Genomic DNA, 15,549 nt, shown 5'->3' with positions numbered 1-15,549 from the left:
CTGTTCAGAACCTTTTTTTTTAGGATTTATTCACTGTAATAAACACTTTTAAAAAGTACATAACCTATATAACTCCACATATATCCACTTTAACTAGTCCTCATTCCTGTGTGTAATGCAACAATCAGGACCAAATTAAGTTTAGGGTCTTACGGTGTACATTAGATGAAGTAACGTTACATTGAGAAGCTATGGTTTGATTCGTGTTCGCCAGCTTGCATTTCAACTTTTCTAGTCCACCTTAAATGATGCAGCAGTTACCTGAGCGATGCGCAGGCGCCAGAACGTCACCGCGGCGCCATTTAAGGTAGAACGGTAAATTAAAAAAAATATATAGCTTACTTCATACTATTTTCCACAACACTATTTTCCGTGAAACAACACTGATTTTGGTATTCGTTGCTTATTCCGTTTCTAATCATCGTTAATTAAAAAAAGAAACTAAAAACTAAATCCGAGTCGAAGAGTTGACTCCGAGCATTTCGACTCACCGGCCAAGAGTCCCAGACGTGCCGGAGACGGAGAATCGACTCCCCATCACTGCCGTCCCGCTAACGTTGCGGGTAAAGCTGCCATTCGTTGCTGACTAGCTCCGTCTACCTCAACTGAGATTTTCAGCACGATATTATCGACGTTCACAAAAAACAAACGTTTTATTTTACTTCACCGTTTGTTTAAGATGAGCTCGTTTAACCTCAGTGGTGGAGAAATAACGTTATAGCCAAGGGTCACGTTCTAGCTAACGCATAAACCTGTATAAACAAACCCCCAGTATTGGGTAAAACAAGCAAGCATGTGCAAGTCAACTTTATATAAACTATTTGCAATTAATCTTGTGAATATATCAGTTCTTACTTTCCAGTAGAGTCTGTCAGTGAGGAGAGCTTAGCTGGCTGCCGACCGTTAAATCCGTTGGCTCACGCGCACTCAGAGAAAATTCAAAAAACGCTGTTCGCTGTTTTAAACTGCTCACGCGCACAAATGGCGCGAAATGGGGCCTGTGCAGAAATCTGATATATGGTATTTTATATATATATATATATATATATATATATATATATATATATATATATATATATATATATATATATATATATATATATGTCACAAATATATGATATGGCATTTATGGATTTCCATTATATCCCAATGTATCGCTGTTGTGGTATCAAAACATTGTATCTCCATTTTTTTCTTGTTTTCCAGTTTTTGACATAATTTGAAAATGCCTGTTACCCTTTATGTGGTGTGTAAATTTCGTGATGAATGGACCAAAAGAAACGGCCCAGAATGACTTGGAAAGACGTCTGGTTCCATTGACTTCCATTAAAAGTAAAGTAGGTTTTTTCCTTCTCCTGTAAAGTTTTTTGGGAGATACGAGGTTTTCTTCCAACGACAGCGATATATTAGTCACATATGGACATATATGTGTCATGCATGCCAACTTATTTGAATTTTTCAAGTATGGGACATATATTTTAGTCATATATAAAAATATTTAAACACATTTATGCTATTTAACAATATACAATATATATATATATATATGCTTGGTTTATGACATAAAATATTAAGTTTTATCTTCTTTTTTTATTCCACATACTTCCTAGCGAAGTAAAAATTCTAACTCTCTAACTCCGAACACATGGACATTATAATCTATGCAGTGAAAGCGTTAAAACACGAAATCAGTGAAAATATAACAATTAAAACTGTGCTGGTATATATTCAACCAGACATAAACATATATGATCCATAAATATACCCAATATTTGATACTTATATATATGCACGCAACATACGTATGTGAACATATATTTTGAAGTAAAACCTTGACCCCTTATGAGATAAGTCCATATATATATACACCCATACATCAGATTTCAGTGTGGGAAATGCTCCATGGGAAGCTTCCAAATTGACATTCTTGTCTGTTGTGGACCCTCACAGAGCAGGTACTCTTTGGGTGGTGGGTCATTCTCAGCACTGCAGTAACACCACATGTACAATCATAGTTATTAGCTGATGTGGCCACTGATGAAGGACTAGAGGATGTCCAACACAAACTGTGCAGCAGCAGATGAGCTGTCGTCTCTGACTTTACATCTACAAGGTGGACTGACAAGGTAGGCGTGTCTAATAGAGTGGACAGTGAGTGGACACAGTGTTTAAAAACTCCAGCAGCACTGCTGTGTCTGGATCCACTCGCACCAGCACAACACACTACCACAATGTCAGTGTTACTGCTGAGAATGATCCACCACCCAAATAGTACCTGCTCAGTGAGGGTCCATGGGGGTCCTGACCACTGAAGAACAGGGTAACAGAGTATCAGAGAAACAGATGGACTACAGTCTGTAACTGTAGAACTACAGAGTGCAGCTCTACAGTAAGTGGAGCTGATAAAGTGGACAGTGAGCGTAGAAACGAGGAGGGTCATAATTAGAGGTGGGTAATCCAGATCCAAAAATTAAAAACCCTCTCCAGGATTTTGTTCCAACTGCTTGACTTCTCTAATTTGCGCAAACCAGCAGAAAAGGTGTTTAGGCAGTTGGAGCAAAATCCTGGGGAGGGATTTTACTTTTTGGGCCTGGATTCCCGCCTCCAGTCAGAATGTTACGCCTGCTCGGTGTTTATTTTGTTGGGTTATTACAGACTCGGGAACACAACACTGTAAAACCCTATGTACAGAAAAAAGCGCAACAGCTGAACGAACAACAATCATAAACAGGTTTATACTGGTTTAAAGGGGAATTCAGGCCATTCAGAGTGGTTTAGTGTGAAATGATCCGTTCTAGGGAAACTTACCGAGTCAGAATTGTTCACAGCGGCGGTGACAGGAACCAGAAAATTAAAGCGCATTTTCTTAACATGTTTATATATCTAAAATATTGCCATTTATCTTATAGGAATTTCTCTAATGAGGCATGAGAAATTTTATTATATAAAAAAAAAGTTTACTGTTCTCCCCCATCTGTTGCGTAAACGCAGTGCGGCACTGAACACGCGGTTAGTGTTTTTTTCCCCGACGTACTGCGTAAACGCGGTGCAGCACTGACGCGCAGTGAGACTTTCCTCTCGAAGCGGTAACGCTGTTCAAACACTGAGGCGTCATGGCGGCGGCCATCGAGAGGCTGCTGGCCGAGCTGGCCGAGTCGGAGGAGCCGATGGAGGAGCTGAGGAGCCTCCGGACGGCCGTCAGCGCGGCCCCGCTCAGCGCCCTGAGGGAGAGCCTGTCCGCCGCGCAGCTGGGGCTCATCTTCTCTCTGCTGAACACCAACGACAGGCAGGTCATTCAGGGAGCGATGACTCAGCGGCTACCGCTACAGCTACACCCGCAACACACACCGCTACAGCTACACCCGCAACACACAGCTACAGCTACACCCGCAACACACAGCTACAGCTACACCCGCAACACACACCGCTACAGCTACACCCGCAACACACAGCTACAGCTACACCCGCAACACACACCGCTACAGCTACACCCGCAACACACACCGCTACAGCTACACCCGCAACACACAGCTACAGCTACACCCGCAACACACACCGCTACAGCTACACCCGCAACACACAGCTACAGCTACACCCGCAACACACACTGCTACAGCTACACCCGCAACACACAGCTACAGCTACACCCGCAACACACACAGCTACACCCGCAACACACACTGCTACCGCTACACCCGCAACACACACTGCTACCGCTACACCCGCAACACACACTGCTACAGCTACACCCGCAACACACACTGCTACAGCTACACCCGCAACAACACACTGCTACAGCTACACCCGCAACAACACACTGCTACAGCTACACCCGCAACACACACTGCTACAGCTACACCCGCAACACACAGCTACAGCTACACCCGCAACACACACAGCTACACCCGCAACACACACTGCTACCGCTACACCCGCAACACACACTGCTACCGCTACACCCGCAACACACACTGCTACAGCTACACCCGCAACACACACTGCTACAGCTACACCCGCAACAACACACTGCTACAGCTACACCCGCAACAATACACTGCTACAGCTACACCCGCAACACACACTGCTACAGCTACACCCGCAACACACAGCTACAGCTACACCTGCAACACACACTGCTACAGCTACACCCACAACAACACACTGCTACAGCTACACCTGCAACACACACTGCTACAGCTACACCCGCAACACACAGCTACACCCGCAACACACAGCTACACCCGCAACAACACACTGCTACAGCTACACCTGCAGCAACACACTGCTACAGCTACACCCACAACAACACACTGCTACCGCTACACCCGCAACAGCTACACACTACAGCTACAGCTTCACCCACAACAACTACTACAGCTACACCCCCAACAACAAACTCCTACAACTATAACTATAACTACAACCACAACACACTACTACAGCTATAGCTTCACTGCCCTCAACAGCTTTTAGACACGTTTAGGAACCAAAACGACTGCTTTCACTGCGCTTGTGAGCCGTTATGAACTTTTTATTAAGCAAAAAAGCTCCAGAACTGACGTCATTAGCATCAACTGTCAGCTACACGGTCTGACCGTGAGCCGCAAGGGAGACATGTTGATTACTTTTTAATAAGGCATGGCCACAAATTACTATATTGAGGCTATAAATTGCTATGTTGAGGTCACAAATTATTATATTGAGGCCACAAATTAATATATTTAGGGTCTGAATGACTATGTTCAGGGTACAAATTAATATATGGATGAGGGTGTGAATTATTATGTTTTGGCCATAATTTAATATATTGAGGCTACAAATTAATTTATTGAGGGTACAAATTACTATGTTGAGGCCACAAATTAATATATTGAACAAACAGTATTTTGTGGCCAAGAATTAACATATTGAGGCCACAAATTAGTGTATTGAGGCCACGAGTTACGAGAACTTTAGGCTATTAATTTGTGGCCTCGATATATTCATTTGACGTCCCGCTTCAGGGGCTCCGTTCAAAGCTTATATTCAGAGTTCTGTGTTGATAAAGCTGCTAATGAGTAATGCTTAAAGGGGAATTGCTCCCATTTCTGCATAGTGAAGTGGTTTAGTGTGAAACGCTTTGTTCTAGAGAAACTTGCCAACTCAGAATTGTTCACAGTGGTGGTGATGGGAACCAGACGTCCGAAGAGTTTAAAGCCTCCGTGACAATTCTTCAAACTTATTTTCTGAAATGGTTTCAAATATATTACCTGATGCCTGAGACATTCACAGTATATTGGAGAAGATTTTGGCCTGAAATGTTTTATTTTTGGATTTATTCATGGCCGGAGGTCCATGCTGTGTGTTATAAGGTAAATATTTTTTCTTCCCCCAAATGTACCACTATTTTACCATCATTAATATTCCATATAAACTCGGAAGACTCGTGTGGGTTCTCTGGTGGTTCTGGATAGTAAATAAAATGTCTATAGTTGTGTTGTAGTCATGGCAACCCCTGGTTCCCATCACCACCACCGTGAAGAAGTCAGTAAGTTTCTCAGTAATGAACCATTTCACGCCTGACTTTGTCAGATGTTGTTTACAGCTCACTGATTGAATTACGCAGAGGTTCTTTAAAACCCCTTTAACGTCTTTCCTGTAATAAATACGGTTTTCCCTAGAGAAATAGCGCTCACCTGCGCTGCTCCGGGAGATCTGCCGTCCTGCAGACTTCAGGTCCAGTTATTGCCCCAGAATTACTGCCCCAAACACTGAATGGGGGTCTAGATTTGGGTTGGAGGCAAAACTTGCTGGAAGGCAGATGTCCAGGAGAACTTGAAGCATTAAGCCGGAAACTTGATGATGTGTTTAGGGTCAGATTCTGACACAATTTTGGCGACCTTGGGCCAGAATCGGACCGAAAACTTCAGCTTGGACAGAAAGTACTCTTGCAGTAATTTCAGACCTGATTTAAAGTTCTACCTCACGCTCACAGAACTCATTAAGAGGAATCCGTCTTGTTTTTAATAATGTAGGCAAACTCATCAACTTGGTGCTAGCCTAATTAAGAAAATATTGGAAGTATTGAAGATGACTGAACTGTTTGCCGCGTTGCAGTGTTGAAAAAGCACAAGACTTTTAATACGTTTTCTAACTTTTTGCAACCGTTTTCCCTCATCTGTCTCCCCTGATTCCGGCCAAGAGGGCCTTGAGGTGGAAAACGTGAGCCTGTGATCCATCAGACATGGTTATGTCAATTGTGTTAACATGACTGTACCTGACTGTCTTGTGTTCAGACTCTACAGTATCTGTGTTTGTTTACAGGGAGCAGATTGAGGTGTGCGTGGAGATCCTGGGGCGTGTCTTGCAGGTGTTAGATCCCGCCTACTTGGCCCAGAACTGCAAGGCAGAGCTGCAGAGTGGACTGAGCCATCCTGATGATTCTGTTAAAGTGCTGGCTCTCACTCAGGTCAGCGGTACAGTACGTCCTACATTTACTATGACGGTCAGTTTAACAGTCATCAGGTTGACAGTCTGTCTCTTGTGTTTTACAGATTGGTCGGGTGGTCAGCCACACGGAGGGGATCACAGAGGTTCTGAGCAGTCCTGAAATTCTGCGGGATGTAATCCATTGTGTCGGGGCAGAACGTATAGGCGTGGCTAAAGAGGTACGGTAGCTCAACGTGTAATTGCAGTGTACTTCACAATTGTAAGTGCGGTCTAGACCGCAGAGCAGCACTTCAGTTAGCCAGGGAGCTTTAAGGAATAATTGGGTGAAAAATCAAATTTACAGATTTCTTTATATCCCAAATGTAATCACTTAGGCAAGAATACTTTAGCTAACAGGTAATAGAAGCTTACACCCCACTAATTTGCCCCACTCAGACTGCAGGTCTATATCACACGTTCACCTCAAGCTGTGAGGTTTATGACTCTGTGGGACACACTGATCTATAAACATGGGACAAAAGTAAATTACATAGCTAAACACAGTGATGTAACCTTTAAGGGGAATTCCCTCAGATTTTAAAATGTTCTGAATAAATTAGAAGTTCAAATGGAAATAAAGCCGTTCAGGTTTGGTGTGAAACGGTTCAGGTGTCTTTACAGTGGTGGTGATGGGAACCAGGCGTCGGCTTGACTACAACACAGATGTAGAGACTTTATTTACCATCCAGAACGTCCAGAGAACCTACACGAGTTTTTGTAGGTGATGTTGATGATGGTGAAAAAGTGATAAATCTGGAAAAGAAAATCTTTTTGTCTTTTGCAAATGTTGAACACCCAGTGTGTACCTCTCTGCCACGAACGTGCTTAAAAACAAAATCTTTAGGCCAAACTTCTCAAAAAAAAACGATCATAAAACTTTGTCTTAAACATGGAATAATGTATCTGAAAGCATTTCGGGTAATAACGTTCTGTGATGTAGCCTTTGGAGCCATTAAATGCTTCAGATGTCTGGTTCCTATCACCACCACTGTGATCAGTTCTGACTCTAGAGCAGAGCAGTTCGCGTCAGTGTACTTTGAGGGACTAACAAAGTCGTCTCAGCCAGATTCACTAAGAAATTTGGAGAAATGAATGTAATCCACCGAAGTCCTGTAGGAGCAGAGCTGTTTGACTGGGACTCACTTTGAGCTTTTTCTCAGGTGTGTGGGGACATGTTGGGGTTAATCATCTCAACCCTGTTAGAAAACCCTTTGTTTCTCTCAGGCCATAGCTGCCCTCAGCAAGCTGAGTAACACGAAGGCAGGGCTTGATGCTCTGTTTCGCTCCGATTTGCTGAAAGAACTGAAGGATGTGATGGCCACCAGTGATGTCATCAGGTACAGAGTGTATGAGGTGCGTGTCAGTCGTCCCGCTAACAAATAGTGTGTGGAAATGTCTCATTTTGTCTCTCACTTTTTCGTTCTTTTTGATTTGTTTGTGCTTGTATTTGGGCCACACTTGTCTACATGTACAAGTAGCTCTCTATGATGATATAATTTTGCTGTGCATGTAATGTGGTGATGTGTGTAGCTGGTGGTGGAGGTGTCCTCTGTATCTCCTGTCTCTCTGGGTTACTGCGCCAACAGCAGCTTCATCTCTCAGCTGCTGGAGGAACTGACCGGAGATGATGTACTCATCAGGTAACAAACACACACACACACACACACACACACAGTGTATTTCTATGTGTTTGCTCTTGGTATTTTTTTTCAAACATGATAAAAATACAACGTGAATTATAAAATGTGCCATAACTTTTGCACAAATTTAGCTAAGTGTGGCATTAAAATGTACCCGAGTGTTTTCAGGACTGTTATGTAATTTGTGTATACAAATGTATGTAGTTTTAGACACTGTGTCCACTCACTGTCCACTCCATTAGACACTCCTGCCTTGTCAGTCCAGCTTGTAGCTGTAAAGTCAGAGACAGTAGCTCAGCTGCTGCTGCACAGTTTGTGCTGGTCATCCTCTAATGCAGGGGTTCTCAACGTTTTCAGCCTCGAGGCCTGACTGTTTATACACACAAAGCAGGAAAACTAAAATCAGCGTTTTAGGGCACTTTTCTTTTCTTAAATGCGGACATTGAAAACCTGAGAATTAGAGCCTGTGATTAGTTTCAGTCACAGAAACCAAAATTACAGTAATGTTAAAAACCATAATGTAAAAAAGAAACATATTGGTGCAGTGATGCTGCAGAAAAGGAGGGGTATGGGAGTATACAGGGTAGGAGCCAGTCCATTGTGTTTTCACTGAAAATAATCCACCGGCTTTGCCGCAAGAGTAGCTGCTTAGTCTGGGGATGAAACGGCCAAGCCGCACTCCTCTCCCTGGGTTTCTGGATTAACGTCGTCACAATGAACAGTAATAAAAAACCTTTCGTGGCATCTGCTTTTTTGTTATTGGCTCATCGATTTGAGTTTAGCCACTCGGGTCACCCGTGCTTGTGATTAATGAGCCGAGGGTTGTTATTGCAGTTGGATTAAAAACAGTTTGAGTCTTTTTGTCCGTGCATTAATTGATCTGTACCATCTGCCTGAAGGCAACGGTTCAGACAGGTAATGACCAGGATGGTGGGAGTCATTTATAATCTTCTGGACTTTTTTGAGACAACGGGAACTGTGTAGTTCTTCCAGTGTGGGAAGAGGGCAGCCGACGATCTTTTGGGCGGTGTTGATGACCCTGTGGAGTGCTTTCCTCTGAGCTGCTGTGGAAGCACGGTAAAAGGTCACCAGCAGTCTTTGTGAGATGTTCCTCCTCCTGAGTACAATCTCTGCCAGGCCTTTTTCAGCAGCTCAAAAAGGTGTTCACACGCCAGGATAGACTCTCCTCGATGTGGTCTCCCATGAAGCGGAAGTCTGCCACCCTCTCCACACGGTCCCCGTTGATGATTAATAGTGGGATCTCCGTTTTCTCTGTTTGTAAAGACTCGGATGTTAAAACGGGCAGATTATGCTGACTGTGTGGGACCCAAAGTGCTGCTGATAGAAGAGGAACGCAAGCCCTGTTAATGAATTCCCTTGTTTGATCACAGAATCAGGGGTTGGTTAGTGTAGTGGGTAACATCCCTGCCTTCTATGCTGTAGACTGGGGTTCAATCCCTGCCTGGTTAAGCACCCTATACTATACCAATGAGAGTCCATGGGCAAGACTCCTAACACCACCTTCACCTTCCTGTGTAAAATAATCAAATTGTAAGTCACTCTGGATAAGAGCGTCTGCCAAATACCATAAATGTAAATAAAGAATCAGCAGTGAACCCGAACCAGGATTTGTTTGAAGACCTAGACCTGTGGTTTCTGCCGCAACTCAGCTGTTTGTAGCAGTTTGGAATACAGGTGGAATGTTCATACATGTCAAAACAAAGCAAACTGTAGAAAAGGTGTGATAAGACATCACCAAACAAGCACCTTGAGGAGCTACTCCCACTCTGGCGTTTCTATTTGTACGTCTGTATTAACGGCTACAATACAAAAACGTTTGATCCTTAGATTTTTAATTATTACGTTAATCTTTTTTCCACTTTTTCTGACTTCTAAGCCCCTTCAGGCTTTAAAATACCACTAGAGGATGCTTTACGGCCCACTGGTGGTCAGCGGCCCATAGGTTGAGAACCCCTGCTGTAGTCCTTCATTAGTGGTCACAGGACACTGCCCACAGTCCAGGTTCCCAGTCCAGACACTGAGGTGTTTTAAAACTCCAGCAGCTCTGCTGTGTCTGATCCACTCAGACCAGCGCAACACACTCTAACACACCACCACCACATCACTGTTACTGCAGTGCTGAGAATGATCCACCACCCAAATAGTACCTGCTCTGTGAGGGTCCATGGGGGTCCTGACCACTGAAGAACAGGGTAACAGAGTATCAGAGAAACAGATGGACTACAGTCTGTAACTGGAGAACTATGAAGTAAAACTATGTGGTCAGTGGAGCTGATAAAGTGGACAGTGAGCGTAGAAACAAGCTGTGTACTTAATAAAGTGGCCACTCCCCCTGTAGTGACCGTTTCTGAGATGTGAGGTTTTGTTGTGACTGTGGCGATGTGTTAGTAACGTTAGCTGAATGTTTTGTCTTTTTCAGAGCGACTGCTATAGAGATGGTCACAAGTTTGGCTCAGAGCCAGCATGGCCGACTGTACCTGTCCCAGCAAGGCATTATGGACAAAATATCCAACATGATCATCGCTGCAGACTCCGACCCGTTCTCCAGCTTCTACCTGCCCGGTATGTCAACACGTATGTGTGTTTACGGTGCTGAGCTTCGGGGGGTGCTGGCTCAGTTAGGACACTCCTGTGTGATGGATTAAGGTAAAGATTTGACTAAGTCAGCGAGTTTGTGTGTTTATTCAGGTCTGGTGAAGTTTTTCGGTAATCTGGCGATAATGGACAGCCCTCAGCAGGTGTGCGAGACTTACCCAGCATTCCTTAACATGGTGTTCGCCATGGCAATGGACCCTGACCCAACACAGACACCCGTTGCCTTGGATACGCTTGGATTACTGGGAGGCACTGTGGAGGGCAAACAGGTCCTGCACAAAACAGGTCTGTGTATTTGATTAAAACCACTTTCAAAGTCTAGTTTGCTTGACTCTTCTCGAAAGAGTAGTGTGACCTAACATGTAAACAACAAACTCAGCCAGTTTTTGAATTCATTGTTTTTGTGATGTTATGGAAAAACAATCATATTTACAGCTACTCATCAGTCCAGTTCAGTTAACCCATTCAGCTTGTAGGGAGTGTTTCAGCCCAGATAGCCACAATGCAGGACAGCCAATCAGAACCAATTTCCATAGTTGCATATCGTCTAAAATAGTAACTTTGCAGGAGGGGGCACAAACGCTCTTTACTTTCAGTGGAAGTCAATGAAAAGAGATTTTATTCTAAGCAATTTTGGAGCATTTCTATTGGTCCAGTCATCATGAACTTTTCTCACAATGTGAAGGACAGCTGCTGAGCTCAGGCGTAAAGGTGCAGTAAGAAAGACGGCCTGTTTTAAAGGGATGAAAAAAGCTTAGAAATAGTAATGTGTATATGGAAATTATGACATTAGGAGCAAAAATAGTATAAGAAAAATATAGGACATGCCCAAATTGATGACAAAGCACTGTCCTGTCAGAGGATGACTGCTTTAATGACGGGGCTGTCCAGCTGTTTGGCTTGTGTTTGATAGACTATGTAACAGGGCACCTCCCTGGTGCTGGGCAGATCGACTGCATCTGCTAATTTGCGTCTTCTTTGCTGACTCAAAAGAAACAGTATTGATCTTTCATTTCTCTCCAAACTGCTTCAGTGTCTGTCAGAAATGGCATGTCGCATCACTCGGGGGGCGTTTTAATTCTGTTGATGTTGCTCGCTCGCGTCGTTTGCTGTCAGGACCGTGTGATTCTTGTGAAAATAATCAATCCAGAGCAGTGCCGAAGATCGTGGCTGTGTGAATCTCTCTCTCTCTCTGCTCTACACAGCATGTAAGCCCATCATCTGTGTGTTTACATTAAACCTGTTTCTGCTTTGCAGGTGAAAAGTTGAAGACGGCGTTAAAGCGAATGAGTCAGTTAGCGAGAGACGAAGCCACTGAGCTCAGAGTCAGGAGTCTGGAAGCCATCGCTCAGCTGCTGACACTGCCCGTGAGTGTGTGTGTGTGTGTGTGTGTGTGTGTGTGTGTGTGTGTGTGCAGTTCAAAAAGAAGTGGTGGCTGGTTTCACAGGTTTCCCTGTGCTGCCTTCACCCTCTTAGCGCTGATAGTACCGCGAGTCCAAACTAGTGGAATTATAAATAATTAAATTGGGTAAAAATAAAAATAACTAATATTTCTCAATCTCAACATTAGATTTATCGTCTCTGTACTATTTACAATTAAATCATGACTTTAAATGATTTGCACATCACTGCATTGTGTTTTTACAGTTTGTCCCAGCTTTTTTGGAAATGAGGTTGTAGTAGAAAACAGAACAACCTGAAGGAGTGACTCTTGTTCTGAAGGTGAATGTTTCTCCGTGTTACGCAGGTGGAGCGGCAGACAGACGACCTGCTGTTGCTGACAGAGTCGTGGTTCTCTTATCTGAGCTCTCAGCCGATGGAGATGATCAGAAACATCAGCACACAGCCGTTCCCCGAGCTCCACTGCTGCGCTCTCCGCATATTCACTGTAAGAGCCTCCTGTATCTGCGTATGAGAGTGTGAGCCAGAACATGCAGTTAGTGGACGTGCTGAACAGTTTAGTCATTGCTGCTGATGAGGCCATGAAGGTCTTTAGAAGAAGCCAAGATGACGTGTCAACTCCCGAAAAACGCTGAACCGGTTCTTTTTGAGAAAGCGTGCATGTGTGTGTGCTTTACTTTCTGTTCTTACTAAAACCCAAATTCGATGTGGTCACCTGGCGTCGCCCCTCATCTCAGCTGTTTTTATACAGCCACATTTATTACCGTATTAAAAGAAGTAACGAGTAGTCCTGAGGTGACTTCACTGCTGACATGACCTGTTCCTGCCTGCTAGACTTTTGTTCCCTGATGAGGTTTTTAATGAGCCTGGAAAGACTTGAAGACAGTTTGGACAAACGGCGCTAACAGTGACTTACAGCTAGTGGTTCCAGCCAGAATGAGGTCATTCCCTCAAGGCTGGTATTTTAAAAGTGTCTCAGTGGGCTGCTGGTCTACAGTCAGACTGAGAAAGTTCAGTTGTGTTTTTTTCCCCTAAATATCCCTCCATATGCAAATGTTTGGGCACCCCTGGTCAAATTCCACGTTTTGTTGATCTTCAGAGAACAAACCTTAATGCACAATTACTGTTTATTTACTGAATTGAACATATTTTAGGAAAACTTAGTAAAACATTTAAGGCCTTAGTTTTACCCCTACTCCTTGTTTTCGAGGGTCTCCTTGCCCCTTTGAACTGAGTTACAGGGCAGTTTTTGAAATCTTCCTCTATGAAATGAGACCCTCAGATAAAAGAGCATCACTTCATTAACAGCTACCAGCGCCGCTCTGTAGGCGACCCTGCCCGTCTGCAGGGACAGCAGAGGAGGGGAAAGTTCAGCTCCTCACTGCTGGGCTTTAGTTACATTTAGGGATCATACGCCTTCAAAGAGGGGGGCAGTTATTTATTATCACCCCCTAATTCCCTTAATATGAAGCTGAAGTCAGAGATTCACCAGGTTCTTGTTCGAATTTTCCCGTTCCACCTTAAATATTGCAGCAGTTACTTCACCTCTCTGTCTCAACAAGAATTGGGACACCCTAACCCTAGACTTGAACATGCCAAACTAGGTGGTAGGGGCGAGGGCTGAAATGAGATTGGGCCGAAGTATGGCTTGATGCATTCAATATTTTATTATTTTTCAATATGTAAACAATGATTTGCTGTTCTGAATCGCAGGCCATAGCGTGCCAGGCGTGGGGCCAGCGCTTGATGATGTCGACGCCGGGTTTTGCAGAGTGGGTGGTGGACCGCTCGGTGGGGAAAGGCAAGGAGGCGAAGGACTGTAAGTTCGAGCTGGTGGGGGCGCTGCTGAGCTCATCCAGCACACGAGAGATTTTTGGAGCTCAGAACTACCTGAAGCTGAAAAGCTACCTGGAAGAGGGACCGTACTACGTCAGCGCCGTGTCCGCCGTCACCACCGAGGGAGCGGACTGAGTGGAAAACACAACAGAAACGGACCACCCGTTAATACATGCTGATGTTAATACACAGGAGCTGATCCTGAGTTGATCCTGTTGGGATAAAGTGGTTCTCTGCAGTTCTCATCCTCTCTCTGCGTTTCTCTCTCTCACAAATACTCACATCACTTACAGCCAATTCCTGATTAACTGCACTAAATTGCATCTGGTTCTTTTTCTACTGCTGTGAACTTTGTGTTTATTAAAGTTTTTGAAGTTTTTGTCAGATTGTATAATTGCTTCGTAGTGATTGGACTGATTGATTGATTGATTGATTTTTTTTTTTTTTTTTAATGCCACTTTTGGCCAAATTAATTAAGGACTACTTTCCAGACATACACGAATCTTAGTTTAGTCAGTGTGGATTCCCCACTGAACGTCCTGTAGGCTTTTTTGGTTCATCTAGATTCAGCAGTACAGCCATGAAAAAGCAGCCCTGGTTATTTATGTAGAAAACAACCCGTTCGTATGTACATCTAGAGCCGTTCTTCCCTGTCCTACACAGATTACTGGCGTTCCTACTTGGTCACACCTGCTTCAACTCAAGATTTCGATAATAAGTTGATGAACTTAAGTGTGTTGCGATTTTACCCCAGATGTGGTTGACTGGTGTCTCTAGTTTGCTTTCTCAGTTTTGCTCTGGAGCTATAAGGTTGACTTTATGTAAGTCCACCTTTTATCTATTTAATTTCCAGTTAAAATGTCCATTAAGTAAAAAATATTCATTTTTCAGATGTTTCTGAGAAGATTAGATGTAGGTATGTTATAACTGAAGGTTGGGGGAGGAGCATGGTCGGAAGCCCTCCTTCTCCAATCTAACGCCGTATAATTTTGCATCCTCGCTTTCCGTTCCCATGACGAAGGGTCCGTAGTCCCCACCCCCTCCCTGTTCCTCAGTCCTGTATCAGTTCTACTACAGCTATGAGGAGGTCTGGCCTTCTAGCTACAGGCAGAAGCTGCCCAGAACTCCAGCCCAGGTTCTCAGAGTTCTCCCCCTCCCTCCCTGTTCCTCAGTCCTGTATCAGTTCTACTACAGCTATGGGAGGTCTGGCCTTCTAGCTACAGGCAGAAGCTGCCCAGAACTCCAACCCAAGTTCTCAGAGATCTCCCCCCACCCTCAATCAGTCTTCCCTCATACTACCTCCGCCATGTTGAAGGCATGGTCTCAGAAAATAAGATAATCCACTTGCCTGAGGACAGAGAGTTGAAAGACTTTCCAGAAAGGGTTCAGACAGTGATTAAAGTGATTAAGATAAAATGGGGCTCTAAAAACAGGACCCCCTGATTAACCCCTTGGACCCCCTGAATGCATCAGAATTCTTGGGGAGCCCTGAAAATAAACATTTTATGATGCTGTGCTGTCATTGGCTGCTTCACCCACAATCTGCAAACTTCTATCTTTGGGATTCTTAACTAGAGATGCAGCCCTG

At 44.0% G+C, this 15,549-nt stretch overlaps 1 protein-coding gene across 1 annotated transcript; it reads left to right on the top strand.

The window, feature by feature from the left end:
• The first annotated feature begins 3,066 nt into the window (after positions 1–3,066).
• psmd5 (proteasome 26S subunit, non-ATPase 5) lies at positions 3,067–14,352 on the top strand. Its single transcript, XM_017718003.2, has 10 exons — positions 3,067–3,286; positions 6,304–6,448; positions 6,534–6,647; positions 7,693–7,821; positions 7,999–8,108; positions 10,549–10,691; positions 10,818–11,009; positions 11,982–12,091; positions 12,472–12,612; positions 13,839–14,352. The coding sequence occupies exons 1-10, from the start codon at positions 3,114–3,116 to the stop codon at positions 14,094–14,096; spliced, it is 1,515 nt and encodes a 504-aa protein (XP_017573492.1). The 5' UTR covers positions 3,067–3,113; the 3' UTR covers positions 14,097–14,352.
• Positions 14,353–15,549: the final 1,197 nt, after the last annotated feature.

Source organism: Pygocentrus nattereri, chromosome 16 (genome assembly GCF_015220715.1).
Source record: "Pygocentrus nattereri isolate fPygNat1 chromosome 16, fPygNat1.pri, whole genome shotgun sequence".
Classification (NCBI taxonomy): domain Eukaryota; kingdom Metazoa; phylum Chordata; class Actinopteri; order Characiformes; family Serrasalmidae; genus Pygocentrus; species Pygocentrus nattereri.
Note: the sequence above shows the minus strand (reverse complement) of the source record. Positions and strands in the feature narration are given on the sequence as shown.

Excerpts from the sequence above, each read along its gene's own strand:
- psmd5 (XM_017718003.2), top strand. The coding sequence starts at position 3,114 with ATGGCGGCGGCCATCGAGAGGCTGCTGGCCGAGCTGGCCGAGTCGGAG. Across the intron at positions 10,692-10,817 it reads CTCCAGCTTCTACCTGCCCG|GTCTGGTGAAGTTTTTCGGT; the intron begins GTATGTCAACAC and ends GTGTTTATTCAG. Across the intron at positions 12,092-12,471 it reads CTCAGCTGCTGACACTGCCC|GTGGAGCGGCAGACAGACGA; the intron begins GTGAGTGTGTGT and ends CGTGTTACGCAG.